General features: G+C 38.5%; 2 protein-coding genes across 5 annotated transcripts in view; one reads left to right on the forward strand and one right to left on the reverse strand.

The window, feature by feature from the left end:
* Window positions 1-22718, forward strand: part of mcf2l2 (MCF.2 cell line derived transforming sequence-like 2) — a 133441-nt gene that overhangs the window by 59066 nt on the left and 51657 nt on the right. For all 4 annotated transcript variants that reach the window (XM_053429955.1, XM_053429958.1, XM_053429957.1 and 1 more), the window contains exons 15-17: window positions 2193-2281; window positions 20346-20412; window positions 21333-21448. In XM_053429955.1, the coding sequence (XP_053285930.1) occupies window positions 2193-2281; window positions 20346-20412; window positions 21333-21448 (272 nt within the window). The remainder of the gene's footprint in view (window positions 1-2192; window positions 2282-20345; window positions 20413-21332; window positions 21449-22718) is intronic.
* b3gnt5a (UDP-GlcNAc:betaGal beta-1,3-N-acetylglucosaminyltransferase 5a) lies at window positions 938-16606 on the reverse strand. The gene is made up of 2 exons (XM_053429960.1): window positions 16288-16606; window positions 938-6606 (listed from the first exon to the last, which is right to left on the reverse strand). The coding sequence occupies exon 2, from the start codon at window positions 6080-6082 to the stop codon at window positions 4904-4906; it is 1179 nt and encodes a 392-aa protein (XP_053285935.1). The 5' UTR covers window positions 6083-6606; window positions 16288-16606; the 3' UTR covers window positions 938-4903.

Here is a 22718-nt window from a genome sequence, read left to right on the forward strand (position 1 = left end):
TGGCTCTATGTTCTTACTGCAGAGATGTCCGATTGGTTTTACTCATCAACCATGTTAATCTGACAGAGCCTGTGGTGGCACATTATTATAGAGTTATAATTATGTGCAGACAATATTTTTATTTTCATTTCATCAAGTCATCTTGAAAAAATATCGGACTATTCCAATTCATAATTTACATTGAAACCAACAGCTTAGTTTTGGTCGCGTGACATATCTGTTTCACACAAACCTTTTCATTTAAAAATATATAAAACAACTTACAGTAAATAATGCTCTCAGATAGCGGACACACAGGCCCCACCCCCTCGATTTTCAGGTGCTTCAGATATGTATTCGAATCAGATATATAATGTCTGAACACTGTATTGACTCACTTGGAGTCAGAGCATCGTTCTGGTGCACAGCAGCAGGAATCCCATGAGCTTTGCATCACCAAGGAGATATACGTTCCAATGTCTATGGATCAGAGACTTCGGCAAAGCCCCAAATCAAAATATTAAATTATAAGATAGCTTGACTTATCTTAACTGATCACAATATATTTGTTTTACTTTAATTAGCAAAATAAAACACTGACTCCGTATTTTGACCAAATAAGTTATATAGCCTCATACAAATCAATACCTTAACCTACTTTTCTTAATGTATTCAATGTAGTAGATCTCAGGAGCTAGCGTCTAACTTTAGTTCCAAATTACTAATCATAAACGTAATGTATTATAACTGTGGATTAATGTAATATATTATTTTCAATATTGATGTTAATAATAATCACAGAAAACTATTATCAGAAGCACGTCTGATAAAGTCTCCCCCCTGCTGTAGTTATTGCTTTCTGCCTTTATGGGGCAGTGTAGCTGCAAATGAAACAAACTAAAGCTACTATATCTACTTGAACATGTGATGTAAACATACTAAAATTAGAGAAGAAATATTAAACTTGTTGTCTTGGTTTTATTTTGAAGCCAAGCACACAAACACACAAAGCTGAATCTGTCACAATATTTTTCTTGCACAGATTTATCAGGACTAAATACACTCACTCGACTACTTAAACCTTAGTTGATAAAAAGTTAATGTTTCATATGCGGTTCTGTCAGTGTAAATACTGGGTTGGGAGTTTATTCTGAAGAAATCAGAGGTTGTGACAAAAGGAATAATATATGTATTTATAGATCCATTGACATTCATAGATAAATGAAAATTAAAGAAAACTTTAATAGACAACTTTTACAATACAATCAGTAGACGTGGTTTTTCCCTTCTTTTTTATATCTGTTAATGTTGACATTACAGATATTCTATCATGATAAGACATTTAGTAGTAAAGGGGGAAACTGTTTTTATGTGTTCTTGCTCACAGAGGAATTTAGACAGGCTGTGTATGACATCACTGACAATAATTCTACAATTTCTTAAACATCTCTCAGTTACTGCTGAGTCTGTTTTAAACGCAGAGTTGTCTGACTGAACTGTACTTTTTACCAACAGTTGGCACACTGCAGATATATCTTCATTATTTATTTAAATCTTTTCACACAGCACACAATTAACCTCATGTTCTACTACTTAATGTTGGACAGATAAGAACTGATGTTTGTTGGTCTTTATTTACAAAAATGCATCCCATCAAAAGAGCAGAGGAGAGATGTTGATCAGCCTTTACATACTGTACATAATTTGCAAACCCATTAACACGAACAGTAGTTCAAGTATGCCAACTGCTGCCCTAACAATGTGCCTCTACTGTCTGTATTTGCATTTGTCAGCAGTTTCCATTAGGATTGCACTGTGAATAGAGTTTGCTACATCCTGCTCAAAACACAGTTCAAGCCTTGCTGCATTACATCACCAAACAATGAAACAGACGTATCATTAGATTGCTGTCTCATAAGGAAACTAAATACTTTGTATCCAGGCAGCTGACAAGAACAAAAATCTGCTGGTAATCTTGAGTGTGCTGTGGGTTTGTAGCTGTTGCACTTACACATTTACCACAGACTGCTGACCACCGTAATGCATACCCCCACTAAGGAAGATTTTGTTTGAATGCACCATTCACAAAAACCAAACATACAACATAAACAGCTTTTTCTCTTTACATTGTAGTTCCACATCTGCACTTTAGACGAATGCAAAACAAACCTAAATTTATGCTGCATGATTGTGTCTGTGTTTGTTTGTCACAGATTGAGGTGATGCATGAGGAAAGCCAAGGAGGTTCCACCCACGTCGTGTTAACGAACGAGACAGAGGAAAGTTTGTCTAACAGACGCAGGTGAGAACATCTAACAGCAGGAATGCTTATGTCTAATTATTTTCATCAGTGTCCCTGCTTACAGGAGCAACATCTCTAACCAATGTGTCAGATGAGGCTGCATCTGAAATTGTATTTAGAATTAGTTGAACAAGGTTTGTAGGTGTTTCTTAACTATAGAATAAAAATCAACCTATTAATTTGCATAATACTGTGAATATATGATCCTCCCCCAGAGGCAAAAAAACGAAAAAAATCCTTATAAGGTCATGGCGAAGATAATGACCATGCATGGCCAAGGTGATTCACCATGTATCAGCAATCTTCTTCAGAGATACCGCTGTTTAACAGGATGCAGAAGCGGTGAGAGAAAATGGATGGTCACAGGAAAAGAATGAACAGAGTGAGACCAAGAAAGGGGAAGTGGACTGATGGCTGAGAGAAATTAAAAAAAAAGAACTCTGAAAGATAAATTCTCCTTTAAGAGCATAGTATGTAATGTTATGTTTTAGTTTAGTTAAACAGTAAACAGATTAACCACAGAGATTGTATCGTGTATGAACATACAAAAATAACAAAACAAAACAGACATTAATTCATATCACTCTGATAACAAGGACAATCTAAAAACAAGCTGACAATGAAAAGGCTTAAGTATCAGGGGCTGGTAATCCCCCATTTTCCTCACGCACACATACTTTTCCTGCAACATATGAATATAGACTGCCCTTCTGCACGATAGGAGAAACAAGCACATTTGATTTCAGAATTATTGATTGATTTATTGTAAATGCGATACCAGAAATGCAAAGTAAACACTTTTTACTGCCATATAGAAGCTTATACATTTCAGTGTTGGTTGCGTGTTTGTTGTCACTGCCTCAGGACTTTACGCAGATCAGTGTGTGGTATGTGTTTGAACATTTGACAGTGAATCATCACTGACTGACATCCTCTTCACTGCCTCACATATTAGTCATAGACTTCTTTGCTTTAATAAGACCTTTGTTTTGCATCTACTGTCAGTTGACATGTTCAAGGATTATCCCACAGGTAGACCTATTATCATGTGACATTTTTATCGCTGTTAAATATGCTAATGATCAAGTAAAATATAATTTTGGAAAAAGGATATGAAAATCTTCTCACATGATGCCCTGTGTTCTGCATTACGCTTTCAGTTTCACTCTGACTGCTTCCATTGTTTTCCACCAAACAGCCCTACCTACCTACAATTTCAGTAGTCAGACATTACTGAGGACTACCTTGAACCTGAGAATATAGCAACTACATTTTTTTGCTGTTGCCAGAAACACTTCAGATGACTAATTACAGTTCTCTGTAACTGCTGGAAGTATGAATATTTTTTTTTTAGAACTTTGTAAAATTTTTGCATTATCAATTTAAAGGTTGATTACATCATCCAGGTTCAAATTAGATGTCTGCTTATCATAGTTGACCTGTTTGAGTTATATACTTTTTTTCCTTCTCAAAATGAAGATCCTTTAATATAATATACTCCCAAACAGGGGATTAAGCAGTGACTTCGTTTGACCATCTGCTTCTTGTCTCTTTTCCAATATTTTAGTGAAAATAAGAAGTAAAACTATAATTTCATGTAGAAAAATTCTGTGAACGATACATGATTTTGTGTTTTACTTATGACTTTCCGATCATGATCGTCTACTGGCTTCCATCCCAGTTGATCTTGCATTGCCTAGTTTGAGAACCAATGATCTAATATTTTACCAATAACAAGTTCTCTTACAAAGAGGTATGCTGTAAGGGCAAACAGGTAAATCAACTGCCCTGGAACCCTCGGATTTTGTAAAATCTTTGTAAATAACTTAGTAGGTAAAATTATGAATCCAACGCTTTTTAAAAGCTGCTGAGTATCTGGCTGGAAGTGGCATTTTTCTTCTGACTGGTGTCTCAATAGGAAAATCCTGATGCATTTTATCAGCCTGATGAGATTGAGTCATTCACAGCAGTATTAAAAACAGATTCAAAAGTCAATGGTGCAAGAATGGACAGGATTATCTAGTTGAATGCCGGAAATAAGCAATGATTACAAATGACACATTAACAAGCACCTCATTTTGTTATTTATCTGCAAATTATTCTGTCTTATTGTTACATCTTCTTAGCCTATGAGTAAGTCTTTTGTCTGACCAAGAGTCTAAATCCAAAGCTATTAACGATGGAACAGAGAAAACCAGAAAATTCCGACATTAATAGTCTTTTAATGATTTAATTGCCTCAGTTGCATAATAATTAATAGTATTTCACAGCTAGTTCAGAAATGATGTCAGACTTTCCAGACAGAACTAAACCTCTTCAGGAGTTGGCAGGTGAATAACAATGAGAAGCCCGGCAGATGTGTTGTCACCGAGACAAAAGATCCTCATGTAAACAGAAGCCTTTGGGTGCTTTTTACCTCTTTTGTCCTGAACTTAAAAAATGTGAAACCTAATTCTGCTAATGATTGAATAACTACTAGCTTAATGTTTGGTTAACAGAACATCTTTGATCCTTGTTCCAAAAAGCACACACATAGTACAACCAGCAAACAGTCAAATAAAACGTAATTTGTTTGCTTAGCACATTTAGCATACAGCGCTCTGAGCATCATCTAAAGACCTCTTATGTAAAAGCAGCCATACAGGGGTATGTGGTCTGATAATATGGCAGACACAGCAGCATCGCTGTCACTGCTGTGCAGTACAGATTACCCTTAAATCCTCTTCTGTACACTGTAGCATCTATTGTTGCCTGCCACAGTGAGCGCACGTCTGTAGCGTGACCGTGTGATGTGATCATGTTATCATAGATGCAGGGGTGGTATGGAGCCTTGCCCTCCCCTGAAATGTGCACATGCTCCTTGGGAGAAACCCCCATGACATTTGCACAAATTCCCATGAAAACATCATCGATGTAGATGGAGGATTTCAACATCAGAGTTGCATGGTAGATCTTAGCGGCCACATCCCCTGAAACTACATATCCTGCTCCAGCCGTGTAGTCTGGATAAGACGGCCAGGGGTACAGATCATAGGGAACAAAATACTTGCTGTCTTTACGGCGGTTTGGAGGGGATCCTCTATGTACATGCCCAACCCATAGATGTCTAGCCCCTGACTGGCTACTCATGAGCTGCCTCAAGTACTTAACCAAATTGGGCATGTGAATAAAGATATCATCGTCCGCAGACATTAAAAACCGTGCTTGAGGACAGTACTCATGGCACCAGTGGAACTGCAGGATCAGTTTGGCAGTCAGGTTGTGGAAAGTGTCCGCAAAGTTCTGTTGAATCAGGTCTCTATAGGCTCGGTCTTCCTGCTGCAGTGCAATCTGAACTCTTGATCTCTGCTTGATATCTGGGTGCATGCCGAGGGCAAACACCACCTTCACGTTTGCCCTCAGTTCTGACAAAAGGAAGCTCTCGTTTCCCCATGTCTCCCTGATTCCCTGACGCTGCTCAAAGTTCTCTGGTGATGTTTTCACGAACAGAAGCAAGAGGACATCCTCCCAGCCATTTCCATCACCTTTACATTTACCTGGGTGGTTAAGGAGGTATGGATACCTGCCTAATCTCCAATCCACACTGTCAGAACCATCCTGACCATGGTGATGTTTGGAAGCGATGTTGAATGATAAATTGAGAAAGTCATAGCTGTTGACCAGATAGCGGTACGTATAGGATCTCATGTGGCTGACTACATGGTGGTCCAGGTCCTCCCAGGAGACCATCACCATACACAGTACCAGGCCTGTGGTCATCAGCTGTACGCACTTGAACTTGTGGATGCGACGAAAATGCATGATCGCCGCGATTCCTGCTTATTTCTGTCTTAACAGTGACTGCCTGTTCAGACTTCTACTCTCCGAGAGCTATGTTTTCTGATAGTAGAGTAGCTTATTTAATCTTTGCTTCCTTTCACTCTCAAACTTGACCTCTCACTTCTCACCTTCTTTCTCTAGTGCTCCTTTCCTCAATCTAGTTGTCTTCCTTCTCATCTTTTGCTTTATCTATCATCGTCTGTCTCGAATCACACATATCCTCTCTCGCTCCTCCTGCTTCTGACCTACAAGCTTGCTTCTCTTTTTGATGCTGTCAAGTCCAGTAGGCCTTAGTCAGGCTTTGTCTGGGTGCGCCGTTACTGAACTTTTTCTGCTGCATGAAGCAAATGCTATGATTCCACATGATGATCAGCCAATTCTCATCGTTTTTCTTCCTTATGTTCTGAGAATTCCTGGTGAGTTGACCCCTCTCCTCCACTTACGTATCCCTCCTTCTCCTCTCTGGTTACGTTAATGTCAGAAGGCCACGTGAGAGCATTTCGCAGCTGAAAAGGAAAATAAAACAATCAATTAAGATCAGAGCCCTATTGGATATAATGCTTGGGCTACACACTGAAAAGGGATACACATTGGAAACCACGTATAGTATGTGTCCCGGGCCAAATGTATTGAGAGCCGGAGGAGAAGGCAGAGCAAAGTAGGTTCGGCTCGGTCCGGTTGGCTTTTCCATGGTTTTGTATCATTGTATTGTCGTGTTTTTGTCTCTGAATCAGATAACATGTCTGAAGATCTCACCTTGGTATCTGAGGAAAAAGGTCAGGAAATATCTTCTCACATTTTATTGACCAAGCAAATAGCCTGCACGGCATCAGCAGACAAGTATAGCCTTACCTAAGTCCTAACCCCAAACATAGAGTTGAGTACTACAAGTTAGTTCTGTATTTAATCACTTGAATTATTATATGTTTTATTAGTAGTTTTACTGTTCAAATGAATTGAGTTCCCATTCTAACATTAGGAAATGTAGTGGACGCTACGGTGGCCCTAAAAGCTCAACGAACGGCAACTTAAGAAAACACATGCAAGTTGACAAAACACCTGCAAAAAGAGAAAAGCGCTGCAAATACCGGAACGAGCTGCAAATAGAGAAACGCGCTGCAAATACCGTAACGCGTTGCAAAAAGCCAAACGCGCAGCAAGAAGCCAAACGCGCAGCAAGAAGCCAAACGCGCAGCAAGAAGAGGCCACAACACAACGGAAGTGTTTCCAGGGGACAGCTAAAAGTGATGGACACTGCTGCCACAAAAACGTCCAATACACCATAGAAATTCGGTTCCACACAGGGTTCGGCCACCCGCGGCTCTTCGGCCCCTCTGCAGTGGCTGTACAGTACAATGTTGTGCATATGTTTAGCGAACGCTGAACTTAACGAATCATTTTTCATATTATTAACGTGAACGTAACGATGAATGTGAGTGAACGTCACGTACATTTTTTAAATCATCACCGTATCAGGCCATCATGAAATACCAGGAGCGGGCGAGTGTGTGTGTGTGTGTGTGTGTGTGTGTGTAGACAGCAGCGTCTTTTCTCTTTTTGCAGGTGTTTTGTCAACTTGCATGTGTTTTCTTAAGTTGCCGTTCGTTGAGCTTTCAGGGCCACCGTAGGACACGGCTTGTGGTCTGTATCATTAAAAAATATTGTTTAATAATAATTAATCACTCTTGTGTTTCTATGACAATTTTATGTTCTCCAGTGACAATATTTTTTTTATATTCCAGATATAATATTCAACTTTATTGATCTTTACATCAAGAAGTGTGGTAACTCATTTATAGAGTTTATTGCATTTCAATATGGGCTTTGACTTTGTAATCACACTCTCTAGTATACTTTTGAGTATTATTTTTAATGTGGTATTTCACCTTTACACTATTATAAGAAACTGTTGAATTGGATGTCATCTACTATAATTCATTTCTAAGTTACATTATTTAACACTATATAGTATCTCTATGCATACTGTATAGCAAAACATGAACATGCATGTAGTGCTATCCATTGCATATATAGTTTATTTCTGTTATTTTTTGTGCAGCTGATATGGTGATGGTTGATATGGTGATTGATACCAGAAGAATTACTGCTGATAGGTGGAAACCATTTGTTTAAATGATTCTACCTTCCTATAGCTGTCCACGGCTGTTCCTGCTCACAGACAAACAACGTGCCCTTGAATAATTCAGTTATACTGTCTCTCAGTGAGAAGTAAGGGGTACCAACAAGAGTCCAACTAATCTAAAATAAATGTAAGCCATACTTTTAGGTGTCAAACTCAGTGCAGGTGATTATTTTACTAGAGAGATATCACCCGTGCCCTCTTCCCCATTCCCTTCGTAATACTGTCTAATATTGTCTAATGTTAACTGTAAGATGCTTTTTTACCTGTGTTTGTCAAAATATAGAGTTTGGCGATGTTACTGAATAAAAAAATGCACCATTGACCTTCCGTCAAACAAAAATATTGATTTGTAATTATGCAGAATCAGCACATGCTTGATGAGTTTGTGGTTAATCAAAGTGAATATATTAAATTAGGAAACCAATGGTTAGCAGCTAACGTAAGCTATGAGGCATATCCAGATTGTTTGACTGCTGCAGAATCATATTTAAGAATAAAACAAGTTTAAATTAGTATCGCACCAGAGTAACACCAGATGAATTAAAGCATGAGGAAAATTACTATTTCACAATCTATTTGTTCCTTAAACCCTAATGCATTTGGTGCATTACCTTTGCTATATACAAAATAGGAAATTATTTTGATGGGGCTCTAGTCTAACTAATTTTGGTTCAGCCTCGTGACTTTACCCACCTGCTTACTTCAGCCCCTTACACAATAATCACCACTGTATACTATAAACAGCCCCAAAACTGTCTGTTCACCATGTTAACTGACTGCCTTTAACACTGCAGAGGATTCTGTGAATGTAAGTGCTGACCGAGCACAAAGCACAATAATAGAGGGGCTTTAGCCAAACAGAGGCCCTGAGCAGAGAAGCTGCCAACGTCTGTGCAATGTTGCCAATAGAATAAAACACTTTTCTACAGGAGCATATTTTGACTGGACCCTGGGGTCAACCAACAATAGAGGGCTCTGACAACACATGATCTTGTGGCTCAACATACAACTAGGGCTGCGAGCAGCACTCTGCGGACGCGAGCACTTGCTATCTTGGGGGAGGGGGAACAGGGTACTGGGCGAAACGACTCTCTGTTGACTGTGTTTTATGTATCGCGGGAAGGATAAACACGTCACTTCCTGCATACGTCAAGCGGCGCTGGACCACGCCAACTAATCGGGCATTACGGTCCACACCATCAAGTGATAATGTTATGTAAATCGAATTAAAGTTGTTAAACGAAGCTTATCTCCTGTTTGCCGTAGATGGTGCTATCACTATCTTAATGAATACTACTTTTTAACAAAAACACATTTTTGTATCACTGCCCTTCGTATGCACAACATGGGTCAAAAATGACCCACATTCATTCCCTGAGTTATTTCATGCATGAGTGTTTCTTTTACTTTGTGTTTGAAATAAATGTATTTCATAACTGAATATTCTAATTATTCATTAAATATCTTGCTTTCGATTACCACAAATCATTATTTTCCCTTTTTCCTTTCTTACTTAATAAACATACTTAAGTTTGTTTATTAAGTAAGAAAGGATAAGTAAGAAAGGGTAAAAAATTGGTAAAAAATGACCCCTACAGTTCAGTTCACTAAAACACCCACCATTCATAGTATATTCTAATAGACTGATTGATACGCACTTGAAAATATGCTCTTTGATTTTCTCTATCCAGAGTGTTGGTATGGCTGGACACAATATTTTCAGACATTACGGTTGAAATGGTCATAAAGATGCTGCATGATGAAAAGGATGAACAAAAAATGTGGAGGCAATTCTTGGTCTGAAATCTCTGATGCTGATGACATAGACTATGTTCTACAGGTTATTGAGTTAATGAAGAAATCCTAAATGAAGAAGGAAGAATAAGTTATAAAGTAATATATCAAAGAAACACCCAGCCATGCATCAAAAGTAACACAGGAAATGAATACGGGCAATTTTTGACCGATGTTGTGCATTAGAAGGAGTTTGCATAGCTTTTGTATCAAAGAGTAAACACATTCAGAGTAATCACCTGAAAAACTCAACTCAAAAGTGCAGTAAATAGAGGAAAATACCATAATAGCACACGAGATGAATGACCAACAGCGGATCGATTTGCTACTGAACCTTGCAGAACTGAGGGTAATGAGAACGAAAAGAAGAGCAAACAAGAACTGCAGAAGATGAAAGAAATGTTCATCATGTAACTCTATCTAAGTAATCGATATTCACGAAATTCAATACACTTTTTTGTGCTTGTGTAAGACGTATCCAGGCCACTTTACACTAGACGTCTTCATCTTCACTAACCTCACGATTTGATTACAATTCAGCAGTCAAGGATTTAATTCACAACATCGATGCATCTCGATGCATCACATCCACAATTAACTGTATTACTACACATTGCTGCTTTTTCATCAGTTAATAAAATCTGTCAGACAAACATGAACTCTGATTTTATTTAGAAAGTGTTTTAAAAATACTATCTACTGTTACTGTTATAACAATTGTGCCCTAATTTACTTAATAAGGTTTTCAATTCAAAATCTGACTACAACGGTGAGTCTATGACTGTGGTCAGTACTCTCCCACTGATTTGACATTAATTCAGTTTAAACTTATTTGCTGCTTAAAAGAATAAAATTCTGATTACTAGTGGCAGAAAGTTGGACTATGGGCAGAGAATCCGACGGTGGTCTCTTGTTCGACTCCACGGAGTGACAACACAAAAACATACCTCGACGGACAACACCTGGATCTGTTCCCCACTGTCTAAGTGCCTACCCCTACCCACTGTCTAAGTGCCCCTGAGCAAGGCACCTTACTCCCCCAACACCTGCTCCCCGGAAGCTGTGCATGGCTTCCCACTGCTCTGTGTGTCCTCCTGTGTTCACCAGATGGGACAAAAGCAGAGAACAAATTTCCCCCCATTTGCATGTCGTGTGTGTGTGCATGTGTGTGGGACCAATAAATGTATCTTATCGTATCTTATCTATTAAGGTGGCCCCACCTTACCCCCCTTGCAGCGGCACTGCACTGAGGTACATTACTCTGCAAGTCAACAAGTGACTCTCCTCCTCTGATGTTTTCTAATCACTCACTTTATAAAAGCCTGCTGAATGATGGTAGCACTATGACCCTGAGTTAATTTTGACCTATGGAGCTTTTAAGTAAAAATGTTGGTGCTTATTGGACAATGCACATTGGAGTTAAAAAAACGTAATTTTCACAGTGAATCAGTAGGTGTCGCTATTACCCTGAGTTAATTTTGACATATGGAGCTGTTCAGGCCCGGACTTTGTTCATGTGACAGAATTTCGTTGCTGATTAGACAATGCACACTTGAGCTAGGACCACATCGTCTCCTTTGGTGAAGGATCAACCTTCACTGCGCCTCAATGTTTACACGGTTTGAGGAAATATCACAATTCTGACCTCGTTCTTATAGCTTGTCTGAGCTCATCTGAGCTGTATATTTGTTAAGCAGCCAGCAGCAGTACATCAAAGTATAAAACATGTCACTTCCTGTCGCCAGCAGTTGGCGCTGTGACGATGAGTCAGTATTGACATATGGATCTGTTCAGGTCGGGACTGTGAACATGTGAGAGAGGGTTGAGTCTGATTGGAAAATTAATGTTCGACAAAAACTCCAGCGACGAGGAGTACGCAAATGTATACCGTTTTTTTCGTGAAGATCGGTTAAAACAGATGGAATTGCTGTGTTTTAGGGGGCGCTGCCATTTTGCCTAGCTCATTTTTAACAGGCCGGACGCACCCGCAAAGTTTGGTGAGTTTATGAGTATGTTTAAGCCATCAAAAATGCGATTTATTTTCATGAACAATCAAACGAAAAGCAATAAGGCCTTCACACTGTTGGTGCTCGGGCCCTAATGAGAGGATCCACTGTGTAGGCTTTTTACATAATGACCCCTTTACATTTTCATATGTGACTCTCCCAAAGTAGTAATCTTTAGTATATAGACACTTCTAAATACACTTTTATTAGTTTTTTTATGTGAAAGATTTACCTTACTAAGTTATGTTTCACTTTTTGAACTATATATTATATTATATTTGAGCACTATTATACATGTGTTAATATGTAACTAACTTTTTTTCTAACTTTCTCTGCAAACCACCTTCAGACAAGTGCGACCTTAGATTGCTCTCTAGCTCTTGTTGAAATATGAGCTTATCCATTACATCTGATAAATAAACATCTATAAAGCACCTGAACCACTTTGTGTAGCTGTGTAGTTTAGTTGACGTGATGCGTCTATGGGCTGTAAACAAACATTGTGTGTTATTTATGCAAATTAATATGCAAGTTTCCACACGTACATGTATATCATACATAGGAAGCATTGTCACAAAATAAGGAAACTGTAGTTAAAAAAGTCCGATCTAACAATCAGCTCCATTGTGCACCTCTGTGACCTGTAGTTACCCCCAACACCATTCTCTGCATATATTTACAAAGATATTTACATGTATCACTTAGGAATTCTTCTTTTTTGCATATTGTGTGTACACCAAAAATAAGTTATACACATGTTTTGCATACTACATATAGCATAAAATGTCGCAATGGCTTTGTGTGGAATACAATAGTGAAAACAGTTAAAGCTTAAAGACAGGTTATATGTAATATTTTGGTGATAGGGTATAAAGCCCTGATGTAAATGAACTGATTTATGTCAGTAAGCGTGTTCCACAGGTGAGGAGCACATGAACCAAAAACTGCTTCACTTTGATTGGCCTGTATTCTGTGAACACTGAGTAAAACTGTCCCAGATGACCTGAGGAACGGAAGTCCTGGATACGTCTTACACAAGCACATCATAGATGGATTTACAGTACGTTAGGAGCGCCTGTTTGACACACAGTAAGCCATGTGAAGTGACTTAATGAGCTTTACTTTCTCAGTGTTATTGAGTAGTGCTGAGATGCAGCTTTCTGGTTGATTATTAACTTGGACACACTACATCTGTCTGTCCTGCTGAATGAGTCACATGACCAAGTTGGTCTATATCTTGTTCAGACAGAAATCTTGCTGTGTTTTTAAGCTGGCTGCAAGTAGATTTGAAACAAATATATAATGATTTATAACTGAGACATCCAGAGTAGATATTGAGGATTTATCTGTGTAAAAAGAGGCAAAGTTGTTGCCTGACCTGGTATTCAGCATTTCAGGAGTGACTGATGCTGATAACTTTGTTGAATATGTTGCATGCAAAGTTTATTTTATAGTTTATTTTCTATGTTTCAATATTTATCATTTAGCATAACAAAGGTAATTTACCATAACAATGGTCTGGAGGAAGTCTTTTCTTGATAACATTGGTTTGCTAGTCGGAGCATGAGCAGTGACTGTGATTTTATTACATGGTTACTTAGTATTACTGTACTAACTCGTGTGGGTTAGGTAAGTGTCAGTCATTGAAAGGTTGTGTCCTATGTGTAAGATATTATAGTGTACACATTAAATAAAACAGTCTACACTGAGAAATATTAATGCAAATTATAAATGATTGTAAAAAACATTCAGATATTAGTTTGCTGCACTGTTTAATCTGCATTATTTATGTGTCAGGTAGCCAAGACATATCTTATAAAAATACAATACACATGCATTTAAGCTGGATAGTTTTCCGTGCTATACTGATGGGTTTGTGAAAGAGTTTATAGAACCATGTTTTGTAGTGTTGCTGTCCTAACAGTTAACTTGTCACGAAGCATGATTTCAGCTTATGGACAATGCATTTACCAGTTCCTCCACACAGTTTTTATTTATTTATTTTGCCTCTGCATAAGCAGTTGGCTGTCAGAAGTATGGAGGTAGCCAGGCGTGACGATAGACGAGCAACCGGAATGCCAAATTTGAAGCAAGTTGAGACAGGTGCTTAGTTTCTTGATCATAAGAAGAAATAAAAACAACAACTTCAAACTCATATTTACCAATATATCTTACAAATTAAAAAGAATTTGGCAGAAATTGTATACAATTTTCCTATATTCATTTGTATGTATCAAACCCCCCCTAAAAACTAGCCAGTAAGCATAACATCAACTAAACATACTTGTTCCTTTTCAAGTGAATTCTGAGCTGTTTCAACCATCTTACTTTCAGATGACCAGGACAGAACAATAGTAGGTGAACTCATGCAGTAGTGATAATTTAAGTGTAGGGCTCTTTGTCAAGAAGTGAAACTTGATTCATTACAGCAATACCATTATGTCAAAGGACTAATTTACAAGCATTGAATCCATTGAGTTTGACAAAACAAAAACAGGGTGCAGCCAACTTGTGTTTTTCCTTCGTTGCAATACACAATGCACACAATCTTACGCACACTACCTTTGAATAACAGTTAGTGGATGAGCAGGGGTGACACAGGGGTTGCTTGTTTGCCTAGCTATGATTTTCCAGGGTTATCTTGCCGCCGTGAATGAATCATTATCTTTGATGCTCAGCGTTATTTCCCCCCTCCATCTCAACAAGAATTAGGAAACACTTCCCCTCCACTGGAACACGCAAAACAGAGGGGAAGGACTAAGGGGGGAAATGGGATTAGGCCTTTGTGTTATGTGTCTGAAGTACCTCATTTACCTTGTAAATGAGTAGTTTTTAATGTAAGCAAATGTCCCACTGTCGTTTGGAGCAGAGCGACCAGATGAGATGTGCTATGTAAATATCTGGTGGAGTAACATTTTTAGTTTGACAAAGGTTTAGTTCTCTATATACTGAGTGATGTTGGTCTTTAGAGTGAGTTTAATTAAATAGACTGATAACCCCAGAAAGTGACCAGGGCCATATGGATTAAAATGTCTACAGTCTCATCTTCTGATTCATCCAAGGACTGTCACAGGGGATTAGACTGAACTTCAACATGCAGCTTCCGTAAGGATGATTGATTGAACTGAACATTCTGGTTCTTCTTTATTGTCTCTAACAAAAGCAGAAGAGAGTTCATACTAGGGCGCAACATCACCTCATGACGCAGTTGAGTCCCTGAAGTATAGGCAGACAGTTCAACAGAGCGTTACACTATCAGAGTATCATTGAATCACACTGCAAACCACAAACAGACACACCCACACAAACAGCCACACACACACACACACACACTCAGACTCCACTGTGCCATGAAGTAAGCTCTTTACTTTTACCATCCACTATATAGATATATATGTGATACATTACGTAATAAAGAGAAAATACAAGTGTTGACATATACTTGGTAGTCAGTTATCTGACTTCTGTCAAATGTAGTTACATGTGGTAACAGTGGTTTAATCTAACAGCGAAACAAGAAGTGGGAGTGAAAGACAATGCATTGCTCCACAACAATCCTGCACAAGCCTTATTTTGGCTCTATTGTTTTCACCAGTGAGACCTAGTGGTTTGCTCTGACCTATAGTGACATCATTGTATCCCATAACAGTGTGGAAACCTGGCTGTGTGACAGTTAAGGTACCAGGTTTCAGCATAAAACACCAAAACCATCCTGTGCTGCAGATGGGCTTCGTGATAAAGAGTTCCTGTCAGTGCATGTCTCTGAAAAGCAAGCTATTTTTTCATTTTGGAATGCTGCAGGGATAGCATACATTTTATGGATGAAAACCTTTTTTAATCAAATATTAAAAGAGTGGTAATTTTTATAAAATGAGAAATCACATAACATTTTCTAAACTTTATAATAAGAAAGCGTTTCCCGAAACAACATGTCAAAAACAAAAAAACTGAAAACCAAGATAATCAGAGCAGTAACACAAAATAACACCTACTTAATAAGTAAGAAGCGAAAGCACACCATTTAAAGTTTACTCTTAGGTCTGTGGAGAATTAACCATTTACCAAGATTAGTTTTAGATGACTTTCTGTACTTTAAGCTCTTATGGGTTTGTTGGCTTTTACAACTTGTTTATTGTGGCTGCTTATAATGATCATTCAGAGTATGATTAATTAAAAGGTCATTTGACTTCATTTAAAGTGACGCCCTTCAGCACACACACACGTAAGCTGTGTTCCTGACTTACCGGCTGGTTCAGGTCCAATGGATGTGTGAGTTAAAGTACAGAAAATCCTCCTCCTCTCTGCCCAGCTCCTGTAAACTCTCTCTCTCTCTCTCTTGCTCGCTCTCGCTCTTCGTAAAACACACACTTTCCAACTGCTCCTTATTTTCCTTTCCCCCTCTCGGCTTTCTGCCTCTCTGTCAGATTTTCCTCCACATGCTTCCCCTGTCACATGAAGTCGTCCAGCTCAGGGGAGCTTCAAATATCTTCTCTTATTTCCCTGAAGGTCTGACCCTCTCCGCGTGTGTGAGCGTGTGTGAGCGTGTGTGAGAGATACGCTGGAGTGGGTGGGTGCATGATGCATAGTGGGAGGAACAACTGGCAACAAGAGAAGACTTCTCTCCTCCCCTAAGTTGTATCCCTCCTTCCTCCGTCCTGTGCCTCCTATGAATGTATCTGTATTTTTGTTTGGAAGTACTGGGGAGGAGTTTCAGATTGTCAGTAGCTGCAACACACTAAGAATCATGACACAAATTCTGAATTGTCACCATTCAGGGAACTCAGTCCAATATATGGGCCCCCAGATTAAACCATCTACAATCTAACCTTCCTGCTCAATCTGTTTAAAAGTTTACTTAAGGCGCATCGGTTCAGTTGACATTACATTATCCAAGTTTAAGGAATTCAAAGTGTAACTAGTTTTTTGTTTGCTTCAAAGTTAAGTTGTGTCTCAGTCAGGCTGGTTCTTACACACATTTATGTTTTTGCACAACGTATTTTTCCAGAAAGTGAATACTGAGTGTATAGCTGAGAAATGTTTGAGGAATGAGCTGTAAGGACAGGTTGAGTCCCAAATCACCCACTCCATCACTTTATTTTACACTTTATTTTTCATAATTTTAGGTAAAGAAGCTTTGAATGACTATGTTTAAATGTAGAACATGTTTAAATGCTGTGCTCTCATTACATATTTTACTGTCAAAACTCGTGTTGGTCATAAACAAAATACGTCATCAGAAGTGCTAGGGACGTATCTAAAATTGGTCTTGGAAAATGCTGGCAAATATAAACCTGTTTGTCTTTGTCTTCTTAATAATTTAAATATATTTTTACAAGTAGAAGGAGTAGAATTGCAATAGAGAGAAGGCTGACGCCTGCTGCCCTCTCTACTCTTATCTCTCTGCCATCTTCTGTTCAAAGCCATGAATGATGGTATACTGTATATTAGTGACCATAATTTATACACTACTTTTAACTGTGACCGACAATGCGTCCAGTATATAGGGTAAACATAATTTCACTGAAGATTCGGACAGGACTACAAAATGGTGAATTCACTGTAAAGGGATGAGTGAGTGATTTCTGGAACAGCTATAGTGAAGGTCATAGTGTGGGTCATGAGAGATGAATGATGCAATGCTGTACAGTGTGTACATGCACTGGTTGGGCTGCTGGACTGTCTACGTGAGAGTGTGTGTTCTAGGACTGGAACCACTGGTGGTCGCTCACAACCAAGTTAATTAGTGCAAGCTAGGGAATCCCTGATCATGGAGTGAGTCTGGGGTCCCACGAACAGACAGAGTACACTGAGAGACACTGAATCCACACAACATATGTGGTTCTCCCAGATGCTTGGAACTACCAGTTCCTGAAAAAATGAGCAAACGTTCTGACATGATGCTGTTGATTACGATTTTTTATCACTGTATGAGCCAATAAAGCAATCTATTCATAGCATTATTTTTGATATCATTCTCATTCAAAGTGACATTTACACAGTACTGTACTGTTCGTGGTTTATGTAACTATTTATTTTAAATATCTCTTACCATAGAATATTTATTTAACATTCAGTATTGGTCAGCCATATGCAGCCTTTTCCTAAGAGTTACATCAGCTGATACATATACCATGTGTGTTAAATCCAATTGTGGCTGCTCATCAACTGGAGGTTAAGTCTCTGCCTGTGTGCATGGTTGTGTGTGGAATTGAACAAGTCAGTGTAGTATTTTCTAAGATAGCAACCATGCACAGAGAAGTAATAAGCCCACAGTAGCTCTGTGTGTCCCTGTACTTACGCTCAATCGTAGTTGTAATGAGGTTGGAGAGCGGCCCTTCAGTTACAGCCTGGGTCTTGCTGAGAGCTGTCCACTTACAGCACAGAAGTATGTGTCAGCAACAAAGGAAGTCTGTAGTTGCTCAAAGCTCAAGTCATTGCATACAGAGAAAAATGTCCTCCTTTTCCTCAAAGTGTGTGTGTGTGTGTAAAACGACAGATGGGAGCATCCATGTAATTTCTTAGCGGTGGAGTCGGCAACCGATACTATCAAAAGAGCCATTTGGCAGAGACTCACTCTAATATAGACCTGGTAGGGAGACACTGTCTCTTGAGGCAACTCTTCCTTCAGTCATTCTGCCAATATTATTTCCCTCTTCAACAAACTTGACGAGTTGTCACGTTTCTCACAGAGTATAACAAGATAGGTCCTCTTTCTTTAGGGAAACATGGCTCAAAGAACAAGACTCTCATTTTGATTTGAGAATCAATGCTTTCAGTGTAGTACAGTGGGGGCTGCTAAATCACGTGATGGCTGTGACCAAAGCTTGTTTCTCTATTTCAACAAAAACTGGTGCAACAAGGTGGTTGTTAGGGAGACAGTAAGCACACTGACATTAAACTCTTATCTGTGCCCCATGACCCTTTTATTTACCAAGGAAATTCCCACAGCTATTTGTTAAGCTTGTGTATATTCACCTGAAGGCGGATGTTGACATGGTTACTCCATGTAACCAGGAATGTCTTTGTGTAATTTGTGCCAGTATGAGACTTGTCAGTCACAGTCCATGAAATGTCTGGAGCTCTCCAATGAATCTGTCAAGGGAGCTTATAAAACCTCTGGTAAAGATTCAAAATATCTGACCACAACATTGTGTTTGGCACCAATCCTACAAACCTGTCATGAAGGAAAACAAGTCAAAACAACGATTTGTTCTGGTCTGGTCAGAGGGATCAATCCCATGTGTGGTACAGACTGAGACTTGTTTTCAAAATGTGTGGATCTGGATGGATTCATAGATATATGCAAATATATTACCATATACTGTATCACCTGAGGAGTTGGTTATACTCTGGTAGTCATTATCCCAAAAATAAACCATAGGTCTGCAAATCTGTCAAATGAAAAATCTTGGAGAGGTTACCAGCTATTGTAGGGCCAATATTTAGACACAAACAATTATTCACACTCACATTCAAACCTCCAAACCTTGTATCCAAAGTCTGCATTTCTTTGGACTGTGGGATGAAGCCAGAGTTCCTGGAGAATCTAATGTTTCTTTGAAAAGCTTGCAAGTAAGATGGATAACTTGATCCTGGACAAAACACAGCAGTAAAAAACTTCTTTGGTGGAAAATGCTAACAGCACTGGTTCAGTAACTCATGAAATTTGCTAAATTACCATATGCTGAAGTCTCAACGACAAAGTCCTTTTGATTGAAAATGACAAGGATGCAAGAACCAATGTACAGGAAGCAATACAATATATTGGAGGCAGTGGTGAAATTGAGTGATAAGTATCCTGGCCTTTCTTTTTAGAATGCTTTTGGTCGTAATTTTGCTAAATGGCTAAAAGCCTAAATGTATCCGAGGTAAAGTGGTTAGAGGATGACTGCTTCTGCTCTTTTCACACTCGAGTAGAAGTTTCCCTTTGTGTAACAGTTCCCGTTTGGCATTTTGGGAGTCATTTCCCGATCAAGTCTTATCTCACCACACGTCCAACACACCCACAAACCACTCCACTCATTACCAGTAAGCCATGAAAAGCTGTTATTGTGTTTTCAAGTAGTTTTTTCATTAGCTAATGAAAGGATCCAAATGGACAATTAAAAAAACAAAGTGTATCATCGTAAACTTGGTCAGAATCCGAAATGCACTTTACTGATATATCTGGTTACTGATTTGTTGGTTTATTTATAAGCATAAGAGTAACATGGATGCATCTGAGGTAAAATGCTGCTACAAAGGTTCCATCAAAAATTATTTCATGATACAAATGACACCATTCTTTCCTCTTTTTCTGCAGACACATAATGACTGAGCTCATTGAAACAGAGAGGCTATATGTTGAGGAACTGCAAAGCATCATGGAGGTACAGTATGTCTACTAATCTGTTACCTTGATTTTTGTAACCATCGATTTACATTATTGGAGCAAATACCTCGCAATATATATTTTTTCTCAATATACATATTTTGCATTCTCTTACTGATAATACAATAATAACAAAAGGCTTGTCTTTAATTGTTCTTGGCATTGGATTTAACACATAGACTTAACATCCCACCCCTGTTAGAGTGTGGACTTTGTATGATCTCCTGGGTCCAGCTGTTCAAAATCTGGACCCTTTCTTGTCGCAAACACACCTGAGCAGACACACCTCAACACTGCACAATCCAAAACAAGATGCGCAACTCAGTACATAGAGTTCTGGAGAGGTGCTACATGCCTAACTACATTTACATTATATTTACTGCTGTTAGTCAAATTTAAGGTATATATACTACATGATACAAATGTAGCATTTTTTGACAAATTTTGAAGGACTTTCTTTAGATTTTGTTCAAGATAAACCTTGAATCCACTCTTTTCCAACCACCTCTCCTCTCGCCACCCATTTTTCTCCACTCACCCAAACCAGTAAAGCCAGATGGCCGCCGACACTTATTCAGGTTCATCAAAAGCCAATTGTTTTGGAAACTGTTGTGTGCTCTATAATTTCTCAACCTAACTGTGTAAAGGGATGTTATCTCACATCAGAATCCTTTTTTCCTTTTGAACATCAGATTACTTCTGGACAACTGGCCCCTGGCTTGAAAAGCACAATATATTCATTAAATAAAACCTATTGTGGTAGTGTATAGTCTAATTCATTGCCCATGGGTGATGATCACTGGAGTGAGCTTGTGTGCAGATGTGCTGTGGTTTCTGTTTGAAATGATGAGTTGTGTTGTTTTGCCTGATGTTCTGTTCTTGTCCTTCATTGTCTCGTCATTCTTTGCTTCTCCCCAGGGTTATTTTGCAGAGCTAGATAACTCTGAGCTCAGCCACCTCACACCACCCTCCCTGGAGAACAAAAGAGATGTGCTGTTTGGCAACCTGCCAGAGATATATGAATTTCACAACAGGTAGATGGCATGACTTTTATACTTTGCCCAGCTATATTTACTACTGTATCATGGAAACACTGATACCAGTGTTATAAAAAGAGGATATAAATAATTTACACCACATAAAAATTAGACGCGCAGTCCAATATCAACTCAGGGTTTGGTCCTCACTAACTTCTTTTCCACCATGTTCACCGAGTCGGGTTATCATACTTTTAAGCATTCTATGAAAAAATATTACATTGATTAGATCAACATTAAATTCCCAATAATACTGTAATTAGAAGATATTTGATGATCCTCTCAATTCTCAACAGATAATTTGTCAGTCTATACTGTATCAGAATTTTTCTTGAGAGTGAATCGGTTTTAAACTGTTGGTCACGGGTGAGATAATGTTTTTGTAGTGATTGAAAGAAAGAAATATTTAGTTTCGCCCATAAAACCTTAAACTACACTGTCTTTCAGAAAACACTGACAGGCATATCTCATGTTCCATTCAAGCCACAGTTTAAAACCTGCAGTGCAGTGAAAAAAAAAAAGGACATGTATCTGGATTTCCTTGACATGAATGTCTTGTATATTGAGCATTTAGGTATGCACTGTGAGCATGAATGAGTTACTGAAAGGACCTACTGTGCACAGGCCTTACGACCCAAGGGTCAGGGGCCCCCTGTGTCAGAGCCTATTTGTTAAGTAAAATATCTTGTCTAAAAAAAGACACAAAACTTAGAGCAAGGTATATTTGAGGCTTCAGTATCAGTGATTTAAATCAGAGATGCAGATCTACTCTGGTTTAGTTATTATTAGAGCTGTGAAATGATTAAAATTTTTAATCAAATTAATCACAGGTTTCTATGGATTAATCATGATTAATCACATTACCGATTTTCTCGGAATATTTTTGTGAAAACAAGATTTATGACATTTAACTTTTCTTTTGTGCTGCAACTCAACAGTTCTTCAGGAGTTATCATTGCCTTTCTATATGGAACATTAATATAATCTTCATCCTAAACAATATTCGGGCTCCTTAGCCATTGTGTGGTTGAATAAAACTTTTTTTTTTTTTAAATCAAACTGAAATTATTTGAGCTTCTTAGCCATAGGATGGTTGACATTTTTTATATTTTTTGTCACACAACCATTAACCACACCATGATACAATCTAATGCCTCTAAAGGCCCTCTTAGCTACTCGGTCTTTAGCCAGTTGGTGAGGCAAACTAACTTGTTCAAATTCTCTGACAGTAAAGCTGACCGCTTCTTTTGCACAATGTGTCCTGCGA

This window comes from Pleuronectes platessa, chromosome 9 (assembly GCF_947347685.1).
Source record: "Pleuronectes platessa chromosome 9, fPlePla1.1, whole genome shotgun sequence".
NCBI classification, from domain to species: Eukaryota; Metazoa; Chordata; class Actinopteri; order Pleuronectiformes; family Pleuronectidae; genus Pleuronectes; species Pleuronectes platessa.